At 42.5% G+C, this 24,621-nt stretch overlaps 1 protein-coding gene across 1 annotated transcript; it reads right to left on the bottom strand.

Annotated features, from left to right (window-relative positions):
- Nucleotides 1-1,581: 1,581 nt before the first annotated feature.
- LOC103771915 (phosphorylase b kinase regulatory subunit alpha, liver isoform-like) lies at nucleotides 1,582-23,946 on the bottom strand (the record flags this gene model as incomplete). Its single annotated transcript, XM_008939235.1, has 18 exons — nucleotides 1,582-1,755; nucleotides 2,266-2,466; nucleotides 3,742-3,795; nucleotides 5,320-5,487; nucleotides 7,402-7,449; nucleotides 9,625-9,743; nucleotides 10,336-10,437; nucleotides 12,086-12,215; nucleotides 12,325-12,403; nucleotides 12,636-12,715; nucleotides 14,204-14,360; nucleotides 15,672-15,805; nucleotides 16,951-17,039; nucleotides 18,173-18,346; nucleotides 18,991-19,154; nucleotides 20,038-20,116; nucleotides 20,646-20,790; nucleotides 23,837-23,946. Coding segments are annotated over 18 exons (2,207 nt in total), but the record flags the coding sequence as incomplete, so codon positions are not given.
- Between the last annotated feature and the right edge of the window lie 675 nt (nucleotides 23,947-24,621).

Below are 24,621 nucleotides of genomic sequence, written 5' to 3'. Positions count from 1 at the left end.
TTTCATCTGCTGGAAAAACAGCTAAGTGATCTTTCACAATACATATGAAAAAACTGTAATGAAGGCAAAACACAACAGGCATGATGCCTACAAAATGACTTCCACATCCAAGCACTAACTGTACCCGAGCCGTACGTGTGCAGGAGCCCCTCCACAGGCCCAGCTGTCATGGTGGTTAATACAAGCACGTGCCTCTCTCAGAGCATCAAGTCCAAGGGCTCCTAGGCGCCCCTTAGGCTGACCAACTCTCCTGGTCTCTGAAAAAAAAAAAAAACCATGAAAATGCTTCCTAATACCTCCCACACCTTTGCTCTCTTGAGCCAGCATCCAGATGTTGCTGCAGCAGCAGCGATGCTGCAGAGGGACAGCAGGTGGGATGGCACGGCCGTCAGGAGCTCAGTGTCCCCAGGGCCATGTGTGCTGCTCACTGGCAAGTGAGACAGGGCTTCACTTTGGAGCCCGTTCCCTGCAGGACACACCCATTCTCCTTGCAGCAGTTTGGAGCAGTCACAGAGACTGGTTTCCAGTGGGCAGATTCCAGGCAAAGGCAGTAACCTGGGAGCTGTCTGAAGGGAGACCTCCAAGCAGCCCATCTCTAAGTGCATGTGACAAATGCAACTTCAAATTAAAAAAGAAAAAAAAAAAAAAAAAAAAAAGGGAAAAAAACCAAAACATCAAAGCCTTCCATAAACTCATGCTGGGCCGGAAGGGTGGCAATTATGCCATTCTTAACTCTGGGGTTATTTGCAAGGGAAAGGATTGGGAGACTTGGAAAGGGTGCTCGAGTGGAAGAGGTTTATCTTGTTCCACTCAGAGGAAAGGATTACAGGCACAAAACTGTCTGTTGCCTTGGAGAAGCTGGAGTCTTGAGATTTTGCCCCCAAAACCTTGGGGATGCCAGGAAGGAAGCTGTTTTGTTCTGATTAAAAACAGATGCGGCTTCCTGAGAGAGGCTGTCCTCTCAAATCAGCCAATACTCTCAGACATTTGTCTTCACTGGCATTAGCCCTCCACCAAGACCTGGTGTCAGTGAGAAGAGAATCTGAATGAGTGTGTATTAGGAACATAAACCAACCAGGTTGGTTGTTTTTTTCCAAGTTATTCCTATTCTTCCAATTTACAATCCCCTGGATATTTCACACTGTGCATTAGTGATTCACAATGCTGTACATTTACACGCAGCAGGAGAAAAATTAATGAATTCCATCACTTCCCTTATTTGGGAGACTTTCTGCCTGAGATACAGCTCCCTCGTTTTATTATGCTTTTTGATCTCCACAGAGTAATCTCTTTTCCCCTTGGCAGAACTGTACAACTCTTGCTCATTTAATATGAATTACATTTATGCACTCTGTGCAGAAGAAGCCTCATTATTTGTTATTTCTCACACTCTCTCTCAAAACCAGGCCAAATTCCACCTACCCGTCCCCCACAGGCAGGCATGCACGTAGCGTGAGGTCCAGCGCCACGCGCTGAGGTCCTGCACAGCACATCCACGCAGCAGCCAAACAGGAGGTTCACGAGAGGGAAATGGGGAGAAAGGGCTCCTGAGCCCCCCGGCCCGCCCAGCCGAGGGCCCGCTCATTGCATCGCGCAGCCCGTGCTGGGCAGGAAGTCGTGCAGATAAATAATTATGGCTTTTGTCAGGTACGTCATGGTGCCATAGGCCCCGCTCGGAGCGCTGTCATAAAAAAAGTGGCAGATTCCTGTGGCTACGTCTTTCTCCAAGATCCTACCAGTAGCTCCAAACGATTTCTGAAAAGACAAAAGCAAAGAGGTAGGGAAAGTTAGGGGTGTGGGCTTATTTACTGGGAAAAACCCACCACGTTATGATTTTGCACTCGTGCTGAATACTGAAAGCAGTTCTCCTTTCCCTCGTGAAAAACCTTAATCAGGATTATTATGGGACCCACACGGCTTAGCTGGATCAGTGTCAGTAAATGAGGAACATGCAGCTTCACAGATTTTTGTCCTTCGGTGGGCGGGATTACTTAAATATTGGTAATTCTAACGGCTTGGTAAAGGAACACTTCAACCTACCCACTCACTTCACAGCTTGTTAGCCATTACAATTTTATTCCCTTTACATCTCCCACAATTCTTAAATTAGTTTTCTAAATATATTTCCTGAAGATACTTCAGTGATTTGGTCTGTCTTGGTAGGGAAATGCTAAGAATAAGTTCAAGCCCATCAAGCACATTAAAAAAGCAGGAGGGGACAATTTTCACATGAAGAGTCTTCCCACCACTGCCCGTTGAACGCACCAGCTCCTGCAGAAACAGGTCATTGGCCATGTGCACGATTCGATCCACGTGGATGATGCCCCCGATGGTGTTCACCTCGATGTCAGAGAGGAACGTGAGAACCAGAATAGCTTCCACCAAGAGCTGCCTGTACTCAGGCTGGGGTACATGGTTCAGCACTGACTCCACGTGTACAGCAAACTTGATTTCGCATGGGGTCATCTGTCAGGTTTGAGGGGAAACAGAAAGGAAAACGGACAAATCCAGAAGACTAGTTCCCACATCCTGCAAACATGTCCCCATAGGCTCCTCTCTGCACACGGGGGCAGGCTGGCTGAAGCGAACAAGATGTTTGTGCGGCCTTAGCGCTTAAAGAAATTTTTTGTGTTGCTAGGCCCTGATCCTCCAAACAGTTTTGCAACTTCCAGAACACTGCTCAGCCCTGCAACCCATCACACACACATATTTTAGTTACAGACAGGACTGCTGAGGCTTAGCTGGTGAGTTAACTCCTTGCTCCTCATGCTGTGGTCTCACGTGCTCTGCCTTCTAAGTGTATTTCTGGAATCACAGGTTGGTTGCAAAGCCAAAATGATTGTTGAGTTTTAAAAATAACAACCTGCTTAGCGTGAACGCTTTTCCACACAGAGAAAATGGTTTGTGGGGCAGCCTAATGTGCACTGGCACAGCTCTGTCGGTGTTATGTGAAAGGCTGCTGCCGCCTTAGGAGGCTTGCACTTATTTCGTTTGCTTCCTTTAAACAGCAAAATTAGATACTGTCTGCATCTGACAGACTAAAAATACAAGCCAATTTATCTACACAATAGGAATAAATAAAGCTCTACATTCTGAAGAAAAAAGAAGGTTTCCATTTGACAGAAAATTCCATCTCCTCTCTTCAGCTGTTACCACCATCCTTCAGAAGAGAAGGAAGCCAGAAACAAATCTGAGGGAACCAGACAGGAAAACAGTCTCAGGCCCACAAGCACCAATCTTGCACTGATGGATTATTGTTCTCAAAGAGTTTGTTTTATAGATGTGAATTCAAAACTTGCCAGAGTGCCCAAAGAGTGGCAATCGAACTAAGGAAAAAAAGGTGCAGAGGAAAGGTTATGGATTTAAGGAGTCAAAGCTTTGGCTAGAAGCAATCATCCTTAATTCGCATTTACTTTTGAGACTGCTATGCCAAAATCCAGGTAGCAAGCAACGTGCCTGCTTCATTCCAACAAGGGTGTGCTTCCTCCTCCCCCTGCCCGAAGCACTGCCATCAGCCACTGGGTGCACAGGGTCAGCCTCTGCCACAAACCCACCCCCAGACCCGCCCTGCAGGAACCCATCTGCACTGCCTCAGGGAAGCGGGCAGAGGTGCTGGGGGAAGGTCCAGATCTTCTAACCTTCTTAAAGCCAAAGATCTGCAACAGCAGCCCCGCTGCATCTTGCACTATCAAGCCAAACATTCAGCCATGGGGCTAGGAAATTGTTGGTGTTTTACTGTACCTCTCTGGTGGTGGAAGAAGGAAGGACATACCCATCGATGGACAGACCATGGCACTGAAACAACATTTTGACAATGAACTGGAATTACAGTTCTTGCAAGTCAGTCTGAAGGTTCTCTGTTCTAAGCCAATATGAAACAACTTTCAGTTAAAACAAAAGAAAAACAAACAAAAAACTCAACACACCAAAACCTATTAAAAATAGTATTTTATCTTTACTGAAGAAGTTATTATGTAACCTGGCAAACTTTAGGAATGGCCTGACATGACATGTAGAGAGTGTGCTGTGCTCCAGTCCAGCTACTGAAGAGAAGGAGAGTACTCAGAGAGCCACTACAGCAAGAGGCACACAAAGGAGCAAAACAAATCAATCAGAGCATTCTCTGTGAAAGGATGTAGAAATAAAAGGTAATGCAAAAGCACAACAATAGACCATGAAAGTGAGAAACTTTTAAACATTTAGTTAAGTGTTTCAGATCCAGGGCACCACAACTCAAGGACATCAACATGTTGTGGTGCTTGGACAAGGGCCACCAACAGCAGGGAAGAGGTGGTGTTAGAAATACCAAATGTTACACAAGAAAAAAAGTCACAAAACCTAAATGGTGAGAAGGCAGGCTAGGAATGACACATCTGGGTACCCAAGGTGCAAAACTGCACCAAGGCAAAGAGATCTTTCATGAATAGTCCAAAGAGAGTTTAAGAATGAAATGCTGAAGACAACTTAAATAAGCACAATTGATTTTAATGGCCAGAAAACTATTCCAATACTCCCAGCTATTACATTAGGTCAGGACAGAAGCAATGCTCACTCTGCTGAAAGGTCCCATTAGTAAATAGCCACGAGGTCATACACGGCCTGTCACAGCTGCCAAACACTAGCAGCTTCAAGCGTAAGTGATTTTTAGAAGGACAACCAAAATCAACCTCAGCTGGTGATGCACATTTTTCCCAACTGCATAGGCATGAACTGCTCAGTGCTGCAAGGTGCCAAATGCTGGCTTTCACCCAGCAAAGCACAGGAACAGGTGCATAATCACTTTGAAATGAGTTAAAAATTCTTAATACCCGCTTCCTCTTTCCTGGAGAACTGGCTGCAACACATTTCCATACCCCTGATCTCCAAGGTGCTGGCAAGGACTTACTATACATTTAAAACCAAACAAAAATTAAGAACACCATACAGCTCAGAAGAGCTAGTAAGAGAACTCAAGGCATTTTGGGAGAGTCAATGAAGTTTCTTACTTTACTCCTCACAGCCCTCCTGAAGCGAGTGCATGACCTGCACTGCACTGTGGTGGCCCTCAACAGCACCAGCCACAACTTGTGTTAGGCCATGAGTGGGAACAGAATCGTTCAGCCAACATTCAGCACTGCTTGTTTCAGAGAAAAATACACTTTCAAAAAACCACAAACTTTCATGTTCAAAAGAGACACTCCTACTAACAACTCTAGTTTCTACCAGTCTTCCAGCTGAAAAACATTTTCAGATCCCAGCAACATGCCACCTCGGGGCCACCACCTCCCTAACATACTGTACAGCTTCCTTGCTTCCTGCCCTCCACAGCTGTCAACTTACCTTCTGAAGGATTTTCCAGACTTTCTCATAAAAGCCAACAGGAACTCTGTTAATAGCACCATCAAGCCTCCTTCTGCGCAGCCACTGCCCTTTTCGGTCACCCCAGCTTGTGTCTCCCCTGGAGCCCGTAGGAGAAGTATTAGTGGGAGATGATGGAGTACTGCCTCTCTGAAAGGAACATTAAAGCCCTGGTTAGTTGCTTTCTACCATCCCAAGTGCTACTCCTGGTGAATACATCATTCTGTTGCAATGCTACCTCAGAATCAGGGAAAAAATACAGGCCATGATGTCAAACGAGATAACACAGCAAGACCGATCCCTTTCTCTCCCCTTCACCAAGCTTCCAGTACTTCAATTACTTCTCAACAAAAGAGACAAGCAGTCCAAGAAAGCATAACCAAACTTCAAGCTTCACTGCTTGGTTCAACACGAGGCATGGCTATTTGAACAAGCATGAGCTGGCTGCCAGGGCAGCATCCCTGGTGTGCAAGACGGTGGGATTTGCTGCTGTGTCTGACTTGGGCTTCGAGCGCAGTGTCGTAAGAAAACTAAAGGGTCCATGAGTGCAGCAAGAGCTCCACATAAAAAGCTCTGTTAAACCAAATACATTAAAAACCGACTTGATAGGATCATGCAATCATCACGTCTGCAGGTATCTACCTACGTCAGTAGCTATCAGTCTTTTTCCCTTTACTATGACTACTGATGTATTATTTTACTCTAACAGACTTGGAGCCTAAACAAGGCAGCAAATCATCTTCAAAGTTGTGGCACCACCACCAAATTCTTATTCCCATTGCCACGGGTGCAATCTGCTTACTCAGCACTCCCAGAGACTGTGTGCTCTTCCATTTCCTTTGTCCCTTTTTGCACACATATTACTTTCAGCCCAGAAAGAACTACACTGACAGTCTCTTCCGAAATCCCATCATCTTCGAGTAAGAAACCACCTGAGCAAATACTGGGGAAGGAGGAAAATAAGACCAAAACCAATGCTTGCAAAGAGTAAGCTACACAGTCAGGCTCTGCAGAAATGCCAGCAAACAAAACGCAGTCCATTTTCACTCCCACTGGTGTCAGTGAGGCACAGGTGGTGTTGCCTTGATGGTTCTGATGCTCGCTGTTCCTTTCCACTGCAGTCCAAGACAGACAGAACTTCCTCCCCACTTTTGAGCAGAGCTAGGGGATGCAGGGAGTCAGCAGGAGGGGCAGTGCTAAAGTAGAGAAATCCATCTTCATACAGGAATGAAACTGGCTACACAGGTGGTTCAGGGAAGCAAAGGTCTAACTGAACAATTCCATGCACTTGAATGCAGCATGCAGCTGAAGCCTGCCTTTCTTTTCCCATATACCAGTGCAGAGAGGCCACAGCAACTTGGCAGTTGCCAGGCCAGGCCACAGGGCTAGTGGTGCTCTGCAGTTGTGTATTTAGGACACTTGGGAGGAGTGCCATCAACAGCAAACCTGCAGATGCAGAGAACCATGAATCACACTGCCAGTTCAAAATGCAGACGTAGCTGCAAACTTTCCATCCCTTCATGACAGATTTGGAGCCTCAGACCTAGTTTAAATTGTTGAGGTTTCTGTTGGTAAAATGTTTAAGTAATTATCTTCCTTCCTAACAACAAGAGCTTAAGAGGAGCTACAGTTCCCCATGAAAGATGATGACGGCCTGAGGAGATATCCATGCCCATACACCCCCTTGTCTCAGCAACCTGAAGCTATTCTGGGTTCATTACTGTCCAAGGACTGCCAGTGTTTATCAACTCTATGCTACTTTTAAATACTGATGACACCTGTAACATAATCCACCACCAAGTAGCTAAATCTACTCTAGTGCTTTATCTGGTACAGCTGCTTAAGCTTCAGAAGGACTAAGTGGATCTAAACGCAAGACTCAATTTCTATCAGAAGATTACTAGTGAGAATTGGTTCCCCATGAAGATGAACAAGACAAAGAGGTAGGGTTTGAAAACAAGGTTTTCCACAGAAGAAGTCACTGGAACTGTCTAGGGCTGAGACCCTTGTACACACACATGTGCAGGGTGAAGAGCAGGTGCAGAGCTGCAGCTGGTGTTTTACCATGGAAGCGAGCATGCTGCTGGACATGGAGTGGCCTTCATTAAAGAACTACAAAACAAAAACAGACACCAACACATCAGACAGACAGCCATGACAGAACAGGACACAAAGAAGGTTAAGTCACCCGTCTGCACAAAGACAAGAAATGTGGAATAAGCTCAGGTGCTCAGGGAGAACTGCAACAGCCTCTGCCCTCGTGCAGTGCTGCACTTCAGCTAAGCTGGGGGCAGCTGCTGTGGATTTCCAGGGTGACCATGAGGCAGGCCTCACTGTGCCAGGGGACCATTTGGCAGCCACAAGCTGCCCACACCATCCAGCGAGCTCCAAGCATGGCCAACACAAACCACCGCAGCTTGAGATGCACGCAAAAGCTTCCCTGTGACCCAGGGCTGGGAGAAATCCCCAAGCTCTCCACTTTCACTCCCTGTTTGTTGCAATGTCAGCAGCTTCTCTGTGCATGTGAAGGTCATCTTGCTGCAGAAAGTCTGCCACTGGGTGGGCAGCATTAAACAGCCACAAAGCAAAATTTTTGCTGAAATGTGTATCCAGCACCTCAGGCTTTTCTGTAACTGTCCAGCCCAAGCCATTCCTCCTAATTAAGTGTTAACGGTTCTGATCCAGACAAAGGTGAGAGCTTCAGCCGCTCACCACCTGAGCTATGGTGCAAAGAGATGTTAATACAAGTACTTGAAATGTTCCTCATAACAAAGTTGATTCCCTTCCCATGCCAAAATGACACTGAGTTAGTATCTAGTGAATTATTCAGAGAATGCAGTGAGATGTGTCAGGAAGCAGGATGAATGGGAAGGTGGTGGTGGGGACAAAAATAAATCCAGCCAGCTCCTTCTCTATGCAAAATACCACGTTTCCATGTGTTGCAAAAGCAACACAGGAAACAGATTTCCAACCTCTATAAAAGTCCAACGGTTTCTGCTCAGGCCCACCTCGGTATTTAAAACAAAATAATGCTGCCACCTAGTGCCTAGTCCCTCTTCCTTCCTGAAAGGCCCTGAAGTGAGATACCCACCCTACGACTTCCAGCCCTGCTCAGGCTGAACCCTCACAGTCACTTCAGGGCGGGTGGAAGGTGCGGGGCGGCACCTTCACAGCCAGAGCCATACCAGGAGGCTCGGCCACCGCGATGCCCAGGCAGCAGCATGGCTCAAACACGGCAACCGGGCCTCGTGAGACAGATGCCTTCACAGGGGCCTTTGCCTCCCTGCCTGAGCCCCTCCTGGGCAGAACCCAAACTGGTCTCTACTGTCAGCATCAAATGCTCCATGTCAAGACCATGCAGAAATGCCACTCCTTTCTGCAGGCTTACTGAGCAGATCTGTTTCACACAAAGGAAATCACCAAATACTTCCTTAGGAATTGCAGAAATGGCCACAGATTAAATGAAACCGTCTTGTCCAACCTGACCTTGAACACTTCCAATGATAGGGCATCCACTTCTCTGAGTAACCTGTTCCAGTGTCTCACGACTTTCATTGCAAAAAATTTGTTCCTTATGTCTAATCTAATCCTTTCCAGTTTAAAACTGTTGCCCTTTGTCCTATCGCTAAAGGTCTTTGTGTAAAGTCTCTATCTTTCTTAAAAGCCCCCTTTATATATTGAAAGGCTGCAGTAAGATCTCCCTTGGACCCTTCTCCAGTCTGAAAAAAAAAAAAAAGCCAAAAACATCAGAAACATTCACTCAGAATATTTTGGTTGTATTTTCTGTGATCTCTCTCCATATACTCAGTTGCTGTCTAATCTAAAGTATTGAAATGAACTATATCTATATATACTAGCAGTAATCCCCCTCCATTTGTGAAGAAACAAAAGACCAAAGAAAACAAACCACAATTTCTTTTCCCGTTGTTTTCCACAAGGCATATGGACCACTTTAGCAATTTAAGCAGAGTACAAGAGTGAACACTGCATGAAAGCTTCATTTTGCAGATCTGACTTTTCCTTAGCTAAAGATGACAAAAGAGCTGTTTTAAAGTTGAAGAAACTTTTGCACTCACGGCATCAAGTTCTTCTGTATTCAGCACGTGAAAGAACAAAAAAAGGAAACACATTTTTTGAGGAAACATCCCCTTACTGCCTTCTACTTAGTCATCGGCACTAAATCAAAGGATCTTTGGAAGCTTCTGTCATTTACCAAGAATAAAACCTAACATAACACAGTGCCAGCACAGATGCATTTTCTAATGAGCATTGACAGAAAACTCTCACCTGCTTCATCTCACTCTTCAGTTTAGTAATACCACTTCTTTCTGTTTTGGTTGCTCCAGAATGTCCCATTTCATGAATAGAAATTGCAGGGCTAGAGGAAGAGGAATCTACAGGTCGCACTAAAGGAAGCAAATGGAGAGTTTTAAAATTCTAGAGGTGGAAAACAGATGACGTTTTACCTAGAAGATAAACACATATCCCTCCAGAAGCATGCAATGTCTTGGTGACAGCATCCTCTCAAACCACATCAATAGTTCAAACCTGATTGCATCAAGTATGTGACCTAGATCCATAATCAGACACTGGGGCCTGATATTCCAAGACACTGAGTAATTGTAGCTTTAAAAGTTGCCAAGAGGTGCAATGAGTTTGTGAGGACCTAAGAATGAACCCAGGAGATAGCTGATATGCCAGTTGAGAAGGCATGTTAGATATAACCTTTCTGAAGTCACATTCTGGTCACATAAAATGTCTTCATTTGAAAAGTTGGCCTTCATATCACTGAAAACTTGATACAAACTTATTTCGGTTCAGGACAGTTTCCATTATATTGGTTTTGTTTATTCCATGGTAGACATACACAGGGTACTGGCCACCCATGATCAACACATTACCTATACCTCTATTTTAGCTGCTGAGAGAGTAGACTCCTACTTAGAACACTATCTATCTATCGCTTAACATATACAAGTACCCAAGTGCACAACTTACAGCTTCTTTCCACTCCAAACTCTTTTCCACTGAGAATATGGTGTAGGAGATTTTTCATATCAAAGGGGCTTAGATTCATCAAACTCTCTGAAGCTTCTTCACCTGGTTAAGAAAAAAAAACAAAACCCCACATCACTATAGGTGGCTTGATAGCTTGTTTTCCTAAGTAAACTGTTGATGAATGAAGTTCAGTCACATTTACCTCTGTTGCTAGTGTTTTCTTTAAAAGAATTAATACTTAGGAGTCACATTTCAAAGAAAATACATTAGAGGCCTGAACAACAAACACTGCATGGAAATAACTCTATTTGCATCAGTGAATATTATGCTGCAGCTTGTGCAAAATCTCAGTGAAGCCGATGATGAGAAAGCAGCTGCTTCTTTGCAGAGCAAGGTCACTTAGAAAGGTATTACAGCCATCTCTCAAAAGCAGGTGATGTGTAGTTCTTGACTAAAGAAATGCATATGTGTGGAAGGCCTGTGTTTGATTTGACTAAAGGATCAGGCCTGTAACTGAGAGAGAGAAAGAAAAAGCACATACGTACACAGAAGCACATGTGTAGAGACCAGCCTCCCCCAGGAGAACATGGAAGAGGCAGCAATGAAGCTGAGGGCTGTGTACAAAGCAGCTGGCATTTCAGGCTAAGGAGTAGGAAGAGGGACCCAGTAAAGATAGCCTTTGCACTGTGAGGAAAGCAGCTTCTGCTATTCAGGTACAGGTTTTGGGGAAACACGGCTTTCTGTACATTCTTCACACAGAAACAGAATTACCCCAGAAAGCCACTTCACTCCTTTTGTCAACTTCTCCTTAGGGAGAAACCTGCTACCTTCTGCTGGGCAGCTACCTACTCAAGTTGAAAGCAGCAGCATCCAAAGTGAACTTCATCTAAGCAAATACCAGGGACTCTCCTGTCACTCATGAGGGACAAAGCCAGCTAGAAAAGAAAATGGGCTTCCACAGTTCCACACCTTTTAGGGTCTGCTAGGGCATTAGAAATGGTAACATTATCTGAGCCACAAAAATATGACCCAGATCATACTCCCAAGCATCAGCATTTAAGTATTTGTCACATTAACCCTATTATTTCTCATGACTACTCCTTCTTATACTTCTGACCCCTTTCAATGGGGAAAATTATTCAGTGATTTCTCAGATCTCTCTTCAGTCATGGTTTCTCTCTACTTTCGTTTTTCCAAAATGAATTTTAAAATATTTTTGCCTTACATCACTTGTTTTTGTAGAGCATAAGCAATGTCTTGAGTGCCTGTAAGAAGATTTTTTTTTTTTTTACTGACCTCCTGTCAAAATAACATATCATTATCTGGAATCTAACCAGCAAATATTTTTCAAATAAGCTTACACAGAAAAAGAAGAAGATTAGAAGTTACTTTCAATGAAAACTACCAGAACTGTGAACGAAGGCTCAGATATTCAGAAGATACCTTGAGTCCCAGCTCCCATTGGCATTAGTGGCACTGGGACCCTAAATACATGCACACGTGCAGTTTGATGCCCTGGACGTAAAACATTTACTGAAAGTCAAGGGACTTAAGTATTTAGTATCCACCTCAGTTTGAATAACCAGGGGTCAGGGAACAGGAATCTTTCATTAAATCCAAATCCCAAGTTTGTAACTGCACATGCTGAATGAAGCTAATGAAAGGATTTAACACATACAATGAAAACACCACCACTGAGGTGAAGTAGAAACGATGCCCTAAGTCCCCTTATGAATAAAATTGCTCTTACCTGAGCATTTCAGACTCCGAGCCAGCTCCGTGGCCATCACCTGGATTATCAGACCGATGCGGAGCCGGAGCATCTCCACGAACAGACTGGGCTGGGACCGGACGTACATCGCCAAGTACATAATGATTTCCTGTCGGGACAAACGCATAAGGGCGCCTATTGGGAGTGGGCCCTTTCAGCTCTGCCCAGTTGCTCTGTGACTGGAAAAGCCAAGGGGACTTTTTACACACGCTGCATACCTGTGTCAGGACTGCAATACTGATGTCTTGGCCACTGGCTTCATAAATAAGATCTGTGAGCTGCTCAGGTGGCAGTGGGCTGCAAGAAAGCAAAATACAGTTAGCAGCGACTCAGACACCTCTCATTAACCTCCTGAGCAAGCTGGAACCAAGTCACCCCAAAACACTGTTGCACCACAAAGGCACCTACAATGCTGCCTGGGTGGCTATGATTCCTTCTGAAGGGAGGAATAAGTTTTAAAACAAGATTAACAGCAGCAGACCAGTGCTGGGCAGGCTGCTTCTGTAACTGAGGCAGAGCTCCAACTTACGCAGTAATGATTTTCTCGCGGGGTTCTGGTGGCAGGCCCACTGTTAGCTGCTTGTGGTGAGACAGAAGGTCTGTGCATGCCTGTCATAATGGGACAGAAAGCGAGAGACCTTTCTCTGAGTCATGTGGAAGTGACACAGCTTTTAACTCCCCAAAACAAAGAATTTCTTTAGCAATTTTTAAGTGCATTTCTATTAATTACTAGCCATGCAGATCCAGCAGAACGGCAGTTAACCAGTTGCCAAAGAACCCCTGAGGTCAACAGGACTACGAGAGCCTGTCTTGGCTGGAAGCCTGGTTCCCCACTTGGTGACATCAGCAGCATAATGATTAGGGACTCCAGCAGGACTGGCAGATCAATAAAGGATTTCATCCTTCATCATAAGATAAATGTTTGTTCTTTACTAAAGACAAAGAACATTCTTCATCAATGAAAAACTTGGCAGTATTAGCCAAAAAAAAAAATATTTTAAAATCTTGCATACTAATATAAACAAACACTGGACATATTGCATCACACTGCTGCATTAGGCACTCTGATACATTCTGAAATCGGTGCTTCCCCCAGTACCACAGTACTTACTCTTTTGTATCAACCTCTTTTAAATGCAAGCGTTCACTTTGCCTGGATTAGCATCCTGAATCAAAGACCTCACAGAGCAACGTTCCTCTGACTTCGAAGAGCCTATTTTCCCTCCCCTAAGGTGGAACAGCGCAGATCACCTCTACTCTCTTCCTCCCCAATTCTTTAAGTCTCACCTCAATCTAACAGCTTCATGTGATCACGTCTGTACTGCTTGTCTGTCATGTGCCAAGAATGGAGAAGGTTATGTGCTTAATGAACTATCATGCAGGGCAATTATTACAGATTGCTCCCTGCCAATACAACTGTTACTAAACTAGGGCAGCATAGGTGTGACAGGCAAAGCTTTGAAAACGGCCAGGAATGAAAGAGCTCTTCAGAAATATGCAGGGAGAAGAAGGAAATTAAACATATACTTCAGAGTACTTAAGAAGAAACATTTTTGTAATGTTCAATATCAAATCTGTGCCCTTACAGTGGTTCTTTCTTGTTGCTACATAGTAGTCCCAAATACTTTTAATGCTTCTGAACATCCACGCAGAGAGCAGCACGCTGTGTCTGCCCAGTGGGATGGAAATAAGCAGAACACGTTCTTGCATCATCACCAGAATACGGACACACTGGTGCTCCTGAAGTGTTCATGCTAACGCAACAGCAACAGACAATTACCAATGACAACTACAGCTTTCAAAGCACATAATTAAGCTTCTCCAATTAACAAAAGATGAAATGAAGCCTTCACAGTCATTTACAGTGTGACACAGTCCATGGCCAACATTAGTACAGTTCACAGCACAGATGAAAGGTAAAGAGGCTGGAAGAAGATTTTAGATCAGAAAAGTAACCAATGTTTACTGAAAAAATGTGGCGTCACATACATCATGAAGTAAGACCAGAAGAAGGCAGCACAAGCCCCACAAGAACACTGGTAGCTTTATCTCTGTTTCCAGGCAGGAAACAGAGCCAGCATTACCAACACTTCATACCTCAGCCAGGACTTCCACTCTCTTTTTGAGTATGCCAGAGATATAACGGATTAAGCCCCATTCCTGATTGAGGCCTGCTTTTCTGTAGAGCTCGTTGAGTAGGCTATGGACAGTGACGCCATACTGCCCGTCCAGCTCTGTGTCCCAGTCAGGGCCTCTGCCAGAAAAGACACAGAAGGTAATGGTCATCAGCTAAAAATTGCTGCCCTGTTTAAACATACCACAACCACCAGCCTGATTTTGATGGCATCATTCATTTTGGTGACAGGGGCCTTCACTAGAGGTAGGTTGTATTGTGGACCAAACCCTTCTGAAACCAGGAACTTGTATATCTTGAGCACTTGGCCATGAGCCTGCGACTTCAAAGCAACCACCCAAAGGATTTTTCACCAAACTTTAAATTGAGCATGCACGCAGACAGTTTGATCAAGGAATGCTCTATGTGGTGCTTTTTCAGAGCAGAATTCAGCAATGTCTTCCATACTGCTGAAAACTGCATCCATTTTTCAGAGTTCCCTCAGAGGACTCATGCTGGAGGGACAGAGTCCACCAGAAGCCCATCTGCCCGCTCAACAGACTCCTATGGCAAAACAAGTCCAGGACAGGAAATTAAGGGTATTACATGTAGTTAAACAACAAAATCATTTTGGGGGGATTTCCTTTGCTCTTTAAGAGATGCTGCTAAACATTTGTTTAGGAAACCAAGAAGATCAAAGAAAAGGTCCTCATAGGAGAAGGACTAAAATAAACAAAATTACAATATTTGTAGCAGTAAGAAAGAACGTCTATAATTAACACATGCTTGTCTTTGCACCCAAAGCTAGCTTCCTGACAGGTTCCAGCAGTATTCTCCTGCACAGGAAAAAAAAAAAAAAAACGCCTGGTAAATGCACTCCAGAAGATGTTTTCGTTGATTTGTATTTGCATTTTGTTCCCAGCAAACCTATTTAAACAGCAGCTGTTTATTAACTCCAGCTGCTGGGGTTAGACTGTTTCCACGGATGTTTTGAAGAGCACTGCGTTTTAGCCAGTGGTGCACTTAAACATGCACAGAAATTAGAGGAAAAATATCGACTACCTCTTAAAAACGCATTTTGCTATTAGTTAGAAAATAACAAGGTAAAGTCTCCCTCCACTTCCCTTCTTGAGTATAAAAATCACATGTAAATTTTGTGAACTTAACAGTGCCACGAACATAGCGAGCCATGTTCTCATCCATGGAAAGGATTCCGAGTATCTCACCTGTGAGCGCTGGAGCCCGTACGTACGCGCAACTGGGTGCCAATCAACTCTGAAATTTGCACAAGCATTCCTTTTGTATCCAGGTCAAGTATGTAATCAAACTAATTGAAAATATGCTTGCTAAAGCACAAAATATTTTCACTTCTCCCTTCAAAACATGACCCTGAATAATCAATTAGTTGTGACTGAACATAAAGATGCTGAAGTGTGTACTCGGATAACTCACTTCAGTATATGCAAGATATACAAGATATCTGCTTGATCGTGGAGCGTTGGACATTCCTTCAGCTGCTCCACAAGTTTCCTGCAATCCAAGTCACCATGAGCATCTTTAGGTAAGTGCGAAACATTTCCACGGTCCTGGTAAAAAATATGGATGAAAAATAAAAAAATCAAAGAGATGATCTTGAAAAAAGTAGCACATCAAATTCAAACTGTAACTTCCCCTTAAACAGTGCAACAGACCTGCAGCATAACCCTGCACCTGAAATACAGACACATCACACAGTTCTGGCCGGATTACTGCAGATGTAAAAAGGAGACTAATCCCAGCAAACAACACCCGAAATGGAACTGTCTCTCTAGTTTTGGGTCAATCAACAAGGAGAGCCATTTTTTGGACAAAAAAAATATTTTGCCAAGGAAGGAAACCAAATTATTTGCATGCTTTTTCTGTCATTTGCTATTATTTGTAATGAGAAAAGCAGAAGGACACTAGCTTTTTTTTAGTTAAAATAATTTAGAGCTTTTTTAGTTTCATCTCTAACCTGTACATATGTGGTGCTTTATGAATACAGATGTTGCCATCATAAATTTTCAAAGCTTATGAAACTAACGTGAACTAATCAGATGATGCAATTCTGTGGCGAATTCTTGGATGAAGAGAAGTTTTGTTTATTAAGATATCCAGCAATTTATATGCTCATAGTTTTTGTAAATGGTGTTCTAAGTCTGCAGAGAAGAATCCTTCAGAGGGCTGGAAACAATCTTCTGTAACCAGTCTCAGCAGCTGGTCACATACACCAAGAAAAAACACATGCTGAGCACAATCTTCATGCCTTGTAGTGGGATTTGGCTGGTGCCTTAAGAACACCTGCTCCTCCACACACTCCCCTCCTGCCCAGATATTACTATAAGTAGCATTTCTTGGAGAACATCTCTAAAGGCTGTGAACATCCTGCCCTTCTCTTTGTGTGTTCAGTTAGAACTAAAGAGAAGGACTTAATCTTTGGCCTTTAAAAATAAGCATCTACTACATTATTTTCTGTTTTGCAGATACAGTTAAAAACTTTCCACTTGATAATGTCTATTTAAGAAAAAAACCTTCACCCAGCCAAAAACTGAACTCCAGAACAAGGAAGTAGCTATTGGTTGCCTCAGGCAGAACAGCTTGCTTCTCTGTGAAGGAAAATGAGAACTCGTAGAGGGTTTGGCCTGGAAGCACAGGAAAGGCCAAAGTATTGCATCCTAAAAACTCAAACAGCATAAAAATTCCCACAGCTTACCTTTGTCTCAAAGAAATGGGGATTATCAACAAGATTCAGAGACTTCCGGTGTGTGTTCAGAACTTTAGTCGGAAGAGACATGGACACAGCTGGAAAGCAAAACCACCAGAAGACAAAACAAACAAACAAAAAAGTCTGTTTCACTAACATGGAAAACAAAAACACCTACATGAAGCAACTATACTAGGTACAAACAACAGAAATACTTCCTAGATTCAAACTAAAGAGGCAATGCTTCTGAGATGCTGTGCATGGAACTCGGAGACGAGCTCATGTTCTGAAACACGTCTCCTTGCAGCCTTGCTCCAAGAGCTTCTGCCATCAGCGTGTCGAAGGCTCAGGTGCTACGTGCTCAACTGATGCCTCTCATGACAGACAGCCCATGCCTCAGAAATCCTACAGCCCAATGACCTGACCCTGCTAAGTGTTCTAAATATTTTAACAGAAAGTAGCTGGAGAAAATGGTCTAATTGGTAAGATATAATTAAAATTATAATGATAAATGCACGCTACTGTGCTGTTAGCTTCCCATGTTGAATTCAGTAGAGGGTCAGATGATGTGGCATATGAAAGATGACAGAAAAGACTAACAAAAAAAGCTTGAATTAATTAACACTGAAGTTAAGAGAAGCCTTCCCTTAACCAGGGCACCGAATGCTACATACAGAACAATGGATTACGTTGGAATCCATTGACTAAATTTAGTCAAAGCATAATTTTAGCATAAATTCTCCAAACAGTTTATTATATGCAGCATAATTAGCAATACTGTCCTCTTTCTTTACTCCATTTATTCTCATAGATTTAGAAAGTATATGCACATACTTGTATTTTTCTGGCGTTGAAACAATTACACCACAAATATATTAAAATAAGAAAGTACTTTTTGTCTTGTATTTGAAAACAAAGACAAAAACAACGAATTCACTGACTTGGGTTGTAAAATTCTATCCAACTGAGAAGCTGTAGCAATTCCATAACATTAACTCCACATAAATGTTATGTTTTATAGCAGTTTATCTATGAATACACCAAGACATGAGATACAGTGGGAAAACAACAGTAACAGCTCCAGACTCATTCTTAGTTCTTCATAACAATAACATACTGGTGCCACTAACTCTTTTAATCAGCAGAATTTTGGTATACTTGAACTTACCCCTTGTAGCACCCAGAACAGGTTTTCCAGTGTTAGCATTAAATAAATAATGGGGAGAAATACCTGGAACCTCCAAGCCCTTTGTCTTGGCCATTATTGACAGTATCTCTTCTGTGGAATGGTTTGCACTGAACACAGGTGGTTGATTCACAGCCTTTGAAGTTGGAGGCAGGTAGGACTTCAATGCTGTACTCTGCAGGACGTAATTTATATACTGATCCAGCTCATCCTGGTTTTCTAGTGTGACATATGTAGAAGAAAAGGTTTATTAAGGGTAAAAATCATAATTTAACAAGTGCTTTCTTTCAAACACACCACTGTATTCTTGCTTATATAGAAGTGCACAGCAAAAGAGTATCAAAAAAAATTTCTAAGCTGAACAAATTGGAAAGAAAAAAAATAATCTGGTTTTGACACTTTGGAATCAGTTACATTAAGAAGCTGCTTTCCCTTTGAAAGAAAGCAAAAGGGTTTTTATCTTGCCGGTAGTCCACAGATCACAGCTGGACCCAATGATCTTAAAGGTCTTTTCCAACTTAAATGATTCTACAATTCTATATTCTACCAGCTCTTCCACACAAGCTGTTGTCTATAGCTCCTCACAGACTCTTCATCCCTCCAGCTTCTTCCACAGACACCACCATTTGCTCATTCATCAGACTCAGCTTTACTGCAGCAGTTACTGGTCAATGCCATAGTATGAATGTAGGAAGAATATGTACAAAATCCTTCTTCAAATTAAGCTATGAAGATACTATTCGCAAACTGATGCATGAAGAACATGAATGACTATCAACGGCACACAAAACAGGCTCTGCATTGTAGATAAACCCAGGCTCTGCTGATAGAACTTGACAAAGTCTGAAGTGAAAAAACACTACCTCTTTCACAGAAATCTGATGGATAGTTTCCTTCTTCACTGTCAGGACTACTGCAGCCTTCATTAGGGTCATCGAACAGTTTCACATCACAGTCTGGATCCAGGAAGCTCAGATGGGTATGAAAAGAGGTTGTGAGGAATTCTGACAGCTTGCCTATCTTCACCCTGCAAACAGGCACACACGTCAAACAGCGCTCACACCCGCCATATTCTGATACCGAGTAACGCTCACCCAGCTTTCAACAGCTCCTCCAAAATGCAGGAGACCTACTGTTAAACCCACCTTTGGCAATGACCAAGCAGCAGACACTGATACCAAGAAAAAAAATGCAAATCAACAGTTGCAGGTCCAGCTGGGTACCTACTTATCAAGCTACTACTTGAACTTGAGCTGCATTATGGTAACATCATCAGGCCCAACTCAAAGCCTAGTTATACAGGGTGCTACATGTTTATATGAAGAGAAACTGAACAAAGACCTAAACTACAAGGATAATGCAAGATCAACTGGGGCTGACAAGTTCCCATGAACAGCAGTGTCTTTTCATAGAACTGCAGTGCTGCTAAAAAGCAGGAAGCACATCTGATTTATCAGAGAAAAATACTGACTGAGAGAGAGCAAGTAGAAAGAGAACAGGGAGGTGCTGTGGCACCATATTAAACTGCTTTTATATGGAGATGAACGGAACACATCAGCTCACGAGTACTACGTGTAACTTATGTTTAAAACGTGTCCAATAACTTCTTAATTCTAACAATTCTTAAAAACAGAAGCCCAGCCAAGACGTTTTTGTACTTCCAAAGGTCTGACATTCATTTTTCTTTATCCATTATTGGCAGTCAGAGATGGCTGGGGGATAGATCTTTTCTACTGCATCTGAGATCCAGCTACCATCCAACTGCCACATAATAAAAAAATATGAAACTTCTCTCTCTGCAGAGTTCTGGTACAAGGTTTGTGCACTATCACAAGTTCAAAACCGAGGCTTGGACAGGACTTAATTAAAATAATAACAGGGAGACAATAATTTGAGGGTTCCGACATTACCTTGCACCTCCAAAATAACCATCTTCTAATTTTCTTATGGTGGCAAGAACTGCTGGATGAATATCAGTACCATCATCGACTAAAAAAGCATAATTAAAAAGTTGAAGCATACCAACACATTCTTAAATTATCATATCCAAATAAAGTGGGTTACTGGGTCTTCTCTATGAAGTAAATCATACAAATTTAAAACAGAACTCACAACTGCTATCAATACCAGCTTATCCAAAGAACTCCAAACAAACAAGCAAAAAAAAAAAAAAAAAACCCACAAAGCAACACCAAGACAAGTTCTAAAGGGATTTCTGAAGACAAAAAACCTAAAAACCTACCCACTCAAGACAAGTTTCAAAGGGATTTCTATCAATTTACTTTGGACAGAAATAGTACGGAGATAAGGAGATGGAAGGATATAAAGGGGTAGTAAGACCAAAATTAAATATTACCGTATCTTCCAAATTCAGCATTCACTTGAGAAAGTTAAACTGTACTTTTGATGTCAGAACTCAGATGCTGAAACAGTCATGCCACCCATCTTCTCTCAAATTGACTTCCATCCTACTCCCCTGCAGTAATGTACTCTGCTTGAAACAGAGAAAATTGTTTACCAAGCATTGTGTGGGTGATGGGAAATGTCAGGGTTGGTCTCCCTGTCATCCTCCAACAAGAAGTGAGGTACGCCAGCTCTGTCTTGAGCATCTCCACAATCATCTGATTGTCTAGAGCCAGATAGAAGTGATGCTGGTCAGTAAACTAGAGAAGAGAGAAATATGGCACATGAGTAGTTGTCAGTACTCTCCTTATTTTTTTGTTTTCTCCCTTCAACCATATGAGCTACTCTTGACCACAACACAGACTGCATGAATTAACCTAACAAGGCCTGTGACTATGAAAAAGAAACCATTTCTTTATTTAACTCTGTGACAAATGGTGCAGAGACCATTTTCTTACAGTTACAGGCTTACTGTAACAGAAGTAAGCCATACAGATAAAAAGCAGACAATCACACCCATGAAGCAGAATCTTCTCAGTGATGATTTAGAGGTTGTAGTGAGGTGGGGTTCAGTCTCTTCTCTCATGTAACAAGAGACAGAACAAGAGGAAATGGTCTCAAATTGCACCTGGGGAGGTTTATATTGGCTATTAGGAAAACTTTTTTCACTGAAAGGGTTGTCAAGCACTGGAAAAGCCTGTCCCGGGAAGTGGTGGAGTCACCATCCCTGGACATGTTTAAAAGACATGTAGATATGGTGCTTAGGGACACGGTTTAAAAGTGGACTTGGCAATGTGAGGTTAATGGTTGGACTCAGTGATCTTATAGGTCTTTTCCAACCAAAACGATTCTACGAGTCTATGAATTAGAGTAACCTATGACCTGGAAGATGGAAGTACTCTGAATATGAAAGAAAAAGCCAACAATGGCCAGAAGAACAATAAATAGGCTGGGTGCATCCTGGGGACTGGGAACTAGTAACTGTATGTCTCTTATGAACAATCTGAAAGTCAAGTAGAATACAAAAAAGCTGGCAGTTATGCTGGAGAAAAAGCTACATTAAATGTGCAATGGTACAGTGTGCTGTTCACACCACAGAGGAAAGCCAAGAACCAGCGTAAGAGGCTATTATGGCTACCTCAGGAACTGGAAACCTAAAAAGCTGGAAAAACAATGCTAAGTTTGTCAAAGAGCCCACAACAAAACTTAAGAAAGCATATAGACCTTGTGAAGGCATGGAAAAAGGAGGCTAGCATGTAAAATAAGTATCAGTTTGTAAAACTCATAGTGGTCAAAGAGGAAACATCCTGTAAACACATCAGAAGTGATAGAAAAACACTAAACTGTAGGTCTGTTAATAAAGGCAGAAGGGAGGTAAAAAGAAAGGATACAGATAAGCTGAAGCATCCTGTGCTCTTTTTACCGACACAAGAAAAGTAACAAATTATGATCTGTAATACTACTTTCAACAAATAGATAGGAATCCAGCCCGAGTATGGGACGAAAAGTTTAAAGAGCACATAAATTCAAGCTGGCAAAGTCCAGAGAAATTACTTCACAGATCTTAAGGAACCAGTCAAAACAATCCCTGAGCTACTCCCAATTAGTTTTGATAATTTAGGAAGAACAAGTCCCAGAAATCGAGAGAAAAGCAAACACACTGCCTGTCCTTAAAAAGGAAGACCCAGGATAACACCAAGCACTCCAGCCAGTTTCAATGCTTGAAAGCCCAGGAAAATAAAGCAAATTTGAGACTGCCAAGTTAATCACAAACAACAAAGCAAGACAGCTAAAGAGTCACATCAAAAAACAGTCTCAGCAAATGAGTCCAATTTCCTTCTTTGGGAGCAACTAGATGGCAGGTTCATAGGAGTAGCTAACAACTCTCAATTTTCCAAATTTCTGTACTAGTGAGCTGAAGAAAATACATCTGAGGAGGCAGAACATCTTGGAAAATTTTTCTCAAAAGTTATTAACCATTTTTTTTCAGAATGAGAGGGTATGTAAATGGGCAACCTTTGCCCCACACGTAATTAATGTTTTCCGTGGAAAACAAGATGAAATACAAACTACAAAACCAAAAAAATTGCAGACATTAGTCAGTATCAATACAGACAAGTTAACTGCTAACCTCAGGAAGGTGAAATTAAACATTAGTTCCACCTCCCACAAAAAAAAATGTCAGGGAGAAATGTCTTGCTACAAAGTACAATGGAAAATTTTATGGAGGCTTTAATCAAAGACAGAATAAGCAGCAACTGCCAGTGTGCTGCTAACACAAAGGTAAATGCCATTTTGGAATGTAGTAATACATACTTGATACATGGCAAGACTTCAGCTGGAATATTGGGTCATACTTACATAGTAAGTGGACAAAGAGGTACTTTGGCAAAAATCATGACTGTAAGGCTTTCCCTATTTGCAAAAGCAAAAATTGGTGGGGGGAACAACACAAGAAATAATGTTATAAAGCTGCTTGTGATTAATTGGCATGGGGAAGAATGGGAAGAGATAACACATTTTTTTTTTGCAGTGAATATGATGTTGTTTGGATGTGATGAAGCGCTGCAGAAGCTATCTATGGAGTCCATTGAATGTCTTCCACTGGAATTTCAAGACTACCCTAGTTAAAAATATTTAGAAGAGTGTGAGCATTCTTTATCCTACTCCAGTTCCACATGCTTAGAGTAGGTGTCTCCTTAGTGTTCAGCACCAACTTCTAGAACAAGTCTGCAGGACTCAAGCATGTCAAACTTCATTAAATGTATAGAGAAAAGATATTGATTATAGGAGGATCCAAACTTCCAGCTACATTGACAAAGGCACTAAACAGAAAAAGACAGAACAGCCCTCTCTCAGTGCTGTTGACCCTTTCAACAACATAACAAAAAGATTACATCTTAGTCTCTTGGGGGTTACAGTACTTGGCATGTTTATGTGAAACTAAATTTTCCATAAAAGCCATCAGTAGGAAGATATATCAAGTGACCTATTTCTGGAAAAACTATCTCATTAGCTAGGATGTTGGTTCGGGCAGAGATCAGTAACAACCTTGTACTACTGATTTGCTGTGTTCTCCTAAGCCAGAAGCCAAAGAAGCCAAAGTCTGTGTGACAGAAGAAAGACGTATCAGCACTCCTACCATGCTGACCATCCAACGCTCTTAAAAATCCACAAAGCAAAGCACATCTGCTTTATCAGCCCTGCTCTACCTAAAGCAGAGTGACAACATGTAAAAGCAAAGTGCTTCACTAATTATTAGCCACTAAGTAAGCAGTGATTTCCCAGTCAGCTTTACGTGCTCACCTGAGGGGTAAAAGCAAATATTTGATTTCTTATGACGTACAGCTTGGAGGTGCCTAACACTCCGATGTGCCGGTGCGGTCGGCCACTTAATTTCATGTTCTTGTTCCGGCCTGTGAAGAAAAGAGAAAGAAAAGAGTCTCACCTAACACTTCCTGTGTGGTTTTCCACAACAGCCACTTTAGAAAAGGAGATCTACTTCACTGGTATCAGCAAGGCAGAAGACAAACAACTGAGAGAGATGCTACAGACTGGCCCATTTTGCAGCAACCACCAAGATAATAGCTAGAGTTCTTCAACACCCTGATTAAAAGCACAAATTTTGGCTTCACTGACCACGCGATTGTGCCTTTTAGTTACAGTCATTGCCCAGAACCCAAAGCTTCCCCACCAAGAAGCACAGAAGGCATGCCCTTTCAAAAATCAGGCCATCTACATACAACAGAAATTGCAGTGCTTTCAGTGTAGAACCTTAAAAATTCTTGCCCACAGAAGGCTAAATCTGAAGTACGTCCAAATACAAACACAGATTTTCATTCTTTTCAACAGGCTAATATGCTCCACTTTTCTCAGTGGAGCTTATTAGTGGATGATCCACACTGCACCCACTGCTCCAGCAGTCAGGAGTTGACTTGAATCCATCTGACAAGGAGTATCAGCCAACCAATCACGTTCCTGAAAAAATACCACTGTGAACATTCCCAAAGAAGTCACTGTTAAATATAATACACAATGTGTCAAATCATGCTACTCAGCCTCACACCTGAGTGCACCCTCAGCAAGTTTGC

Source organism: Merops nubicus, unplaced genomic scaffold (genome assembly GCF_000691845.1).
Source record: "Merops nubicus isolate BGI_N331 unplaced genomic scaffold, ASM69184v1 scaffold17814, whole genome shotgun sequence".
In the NCBI taxonomy this organism is placed as follows: domain Eukaryota; kingdom Metazoa; phylum Chordata; class Aves; order Coraciiformes; family Meropidae; genus Merops; species Merops nubicus.
Note: the sequence above shows the minus strand (reverse complement) of the source record. Positions and strands in the feature narration are given on the sequence as shown.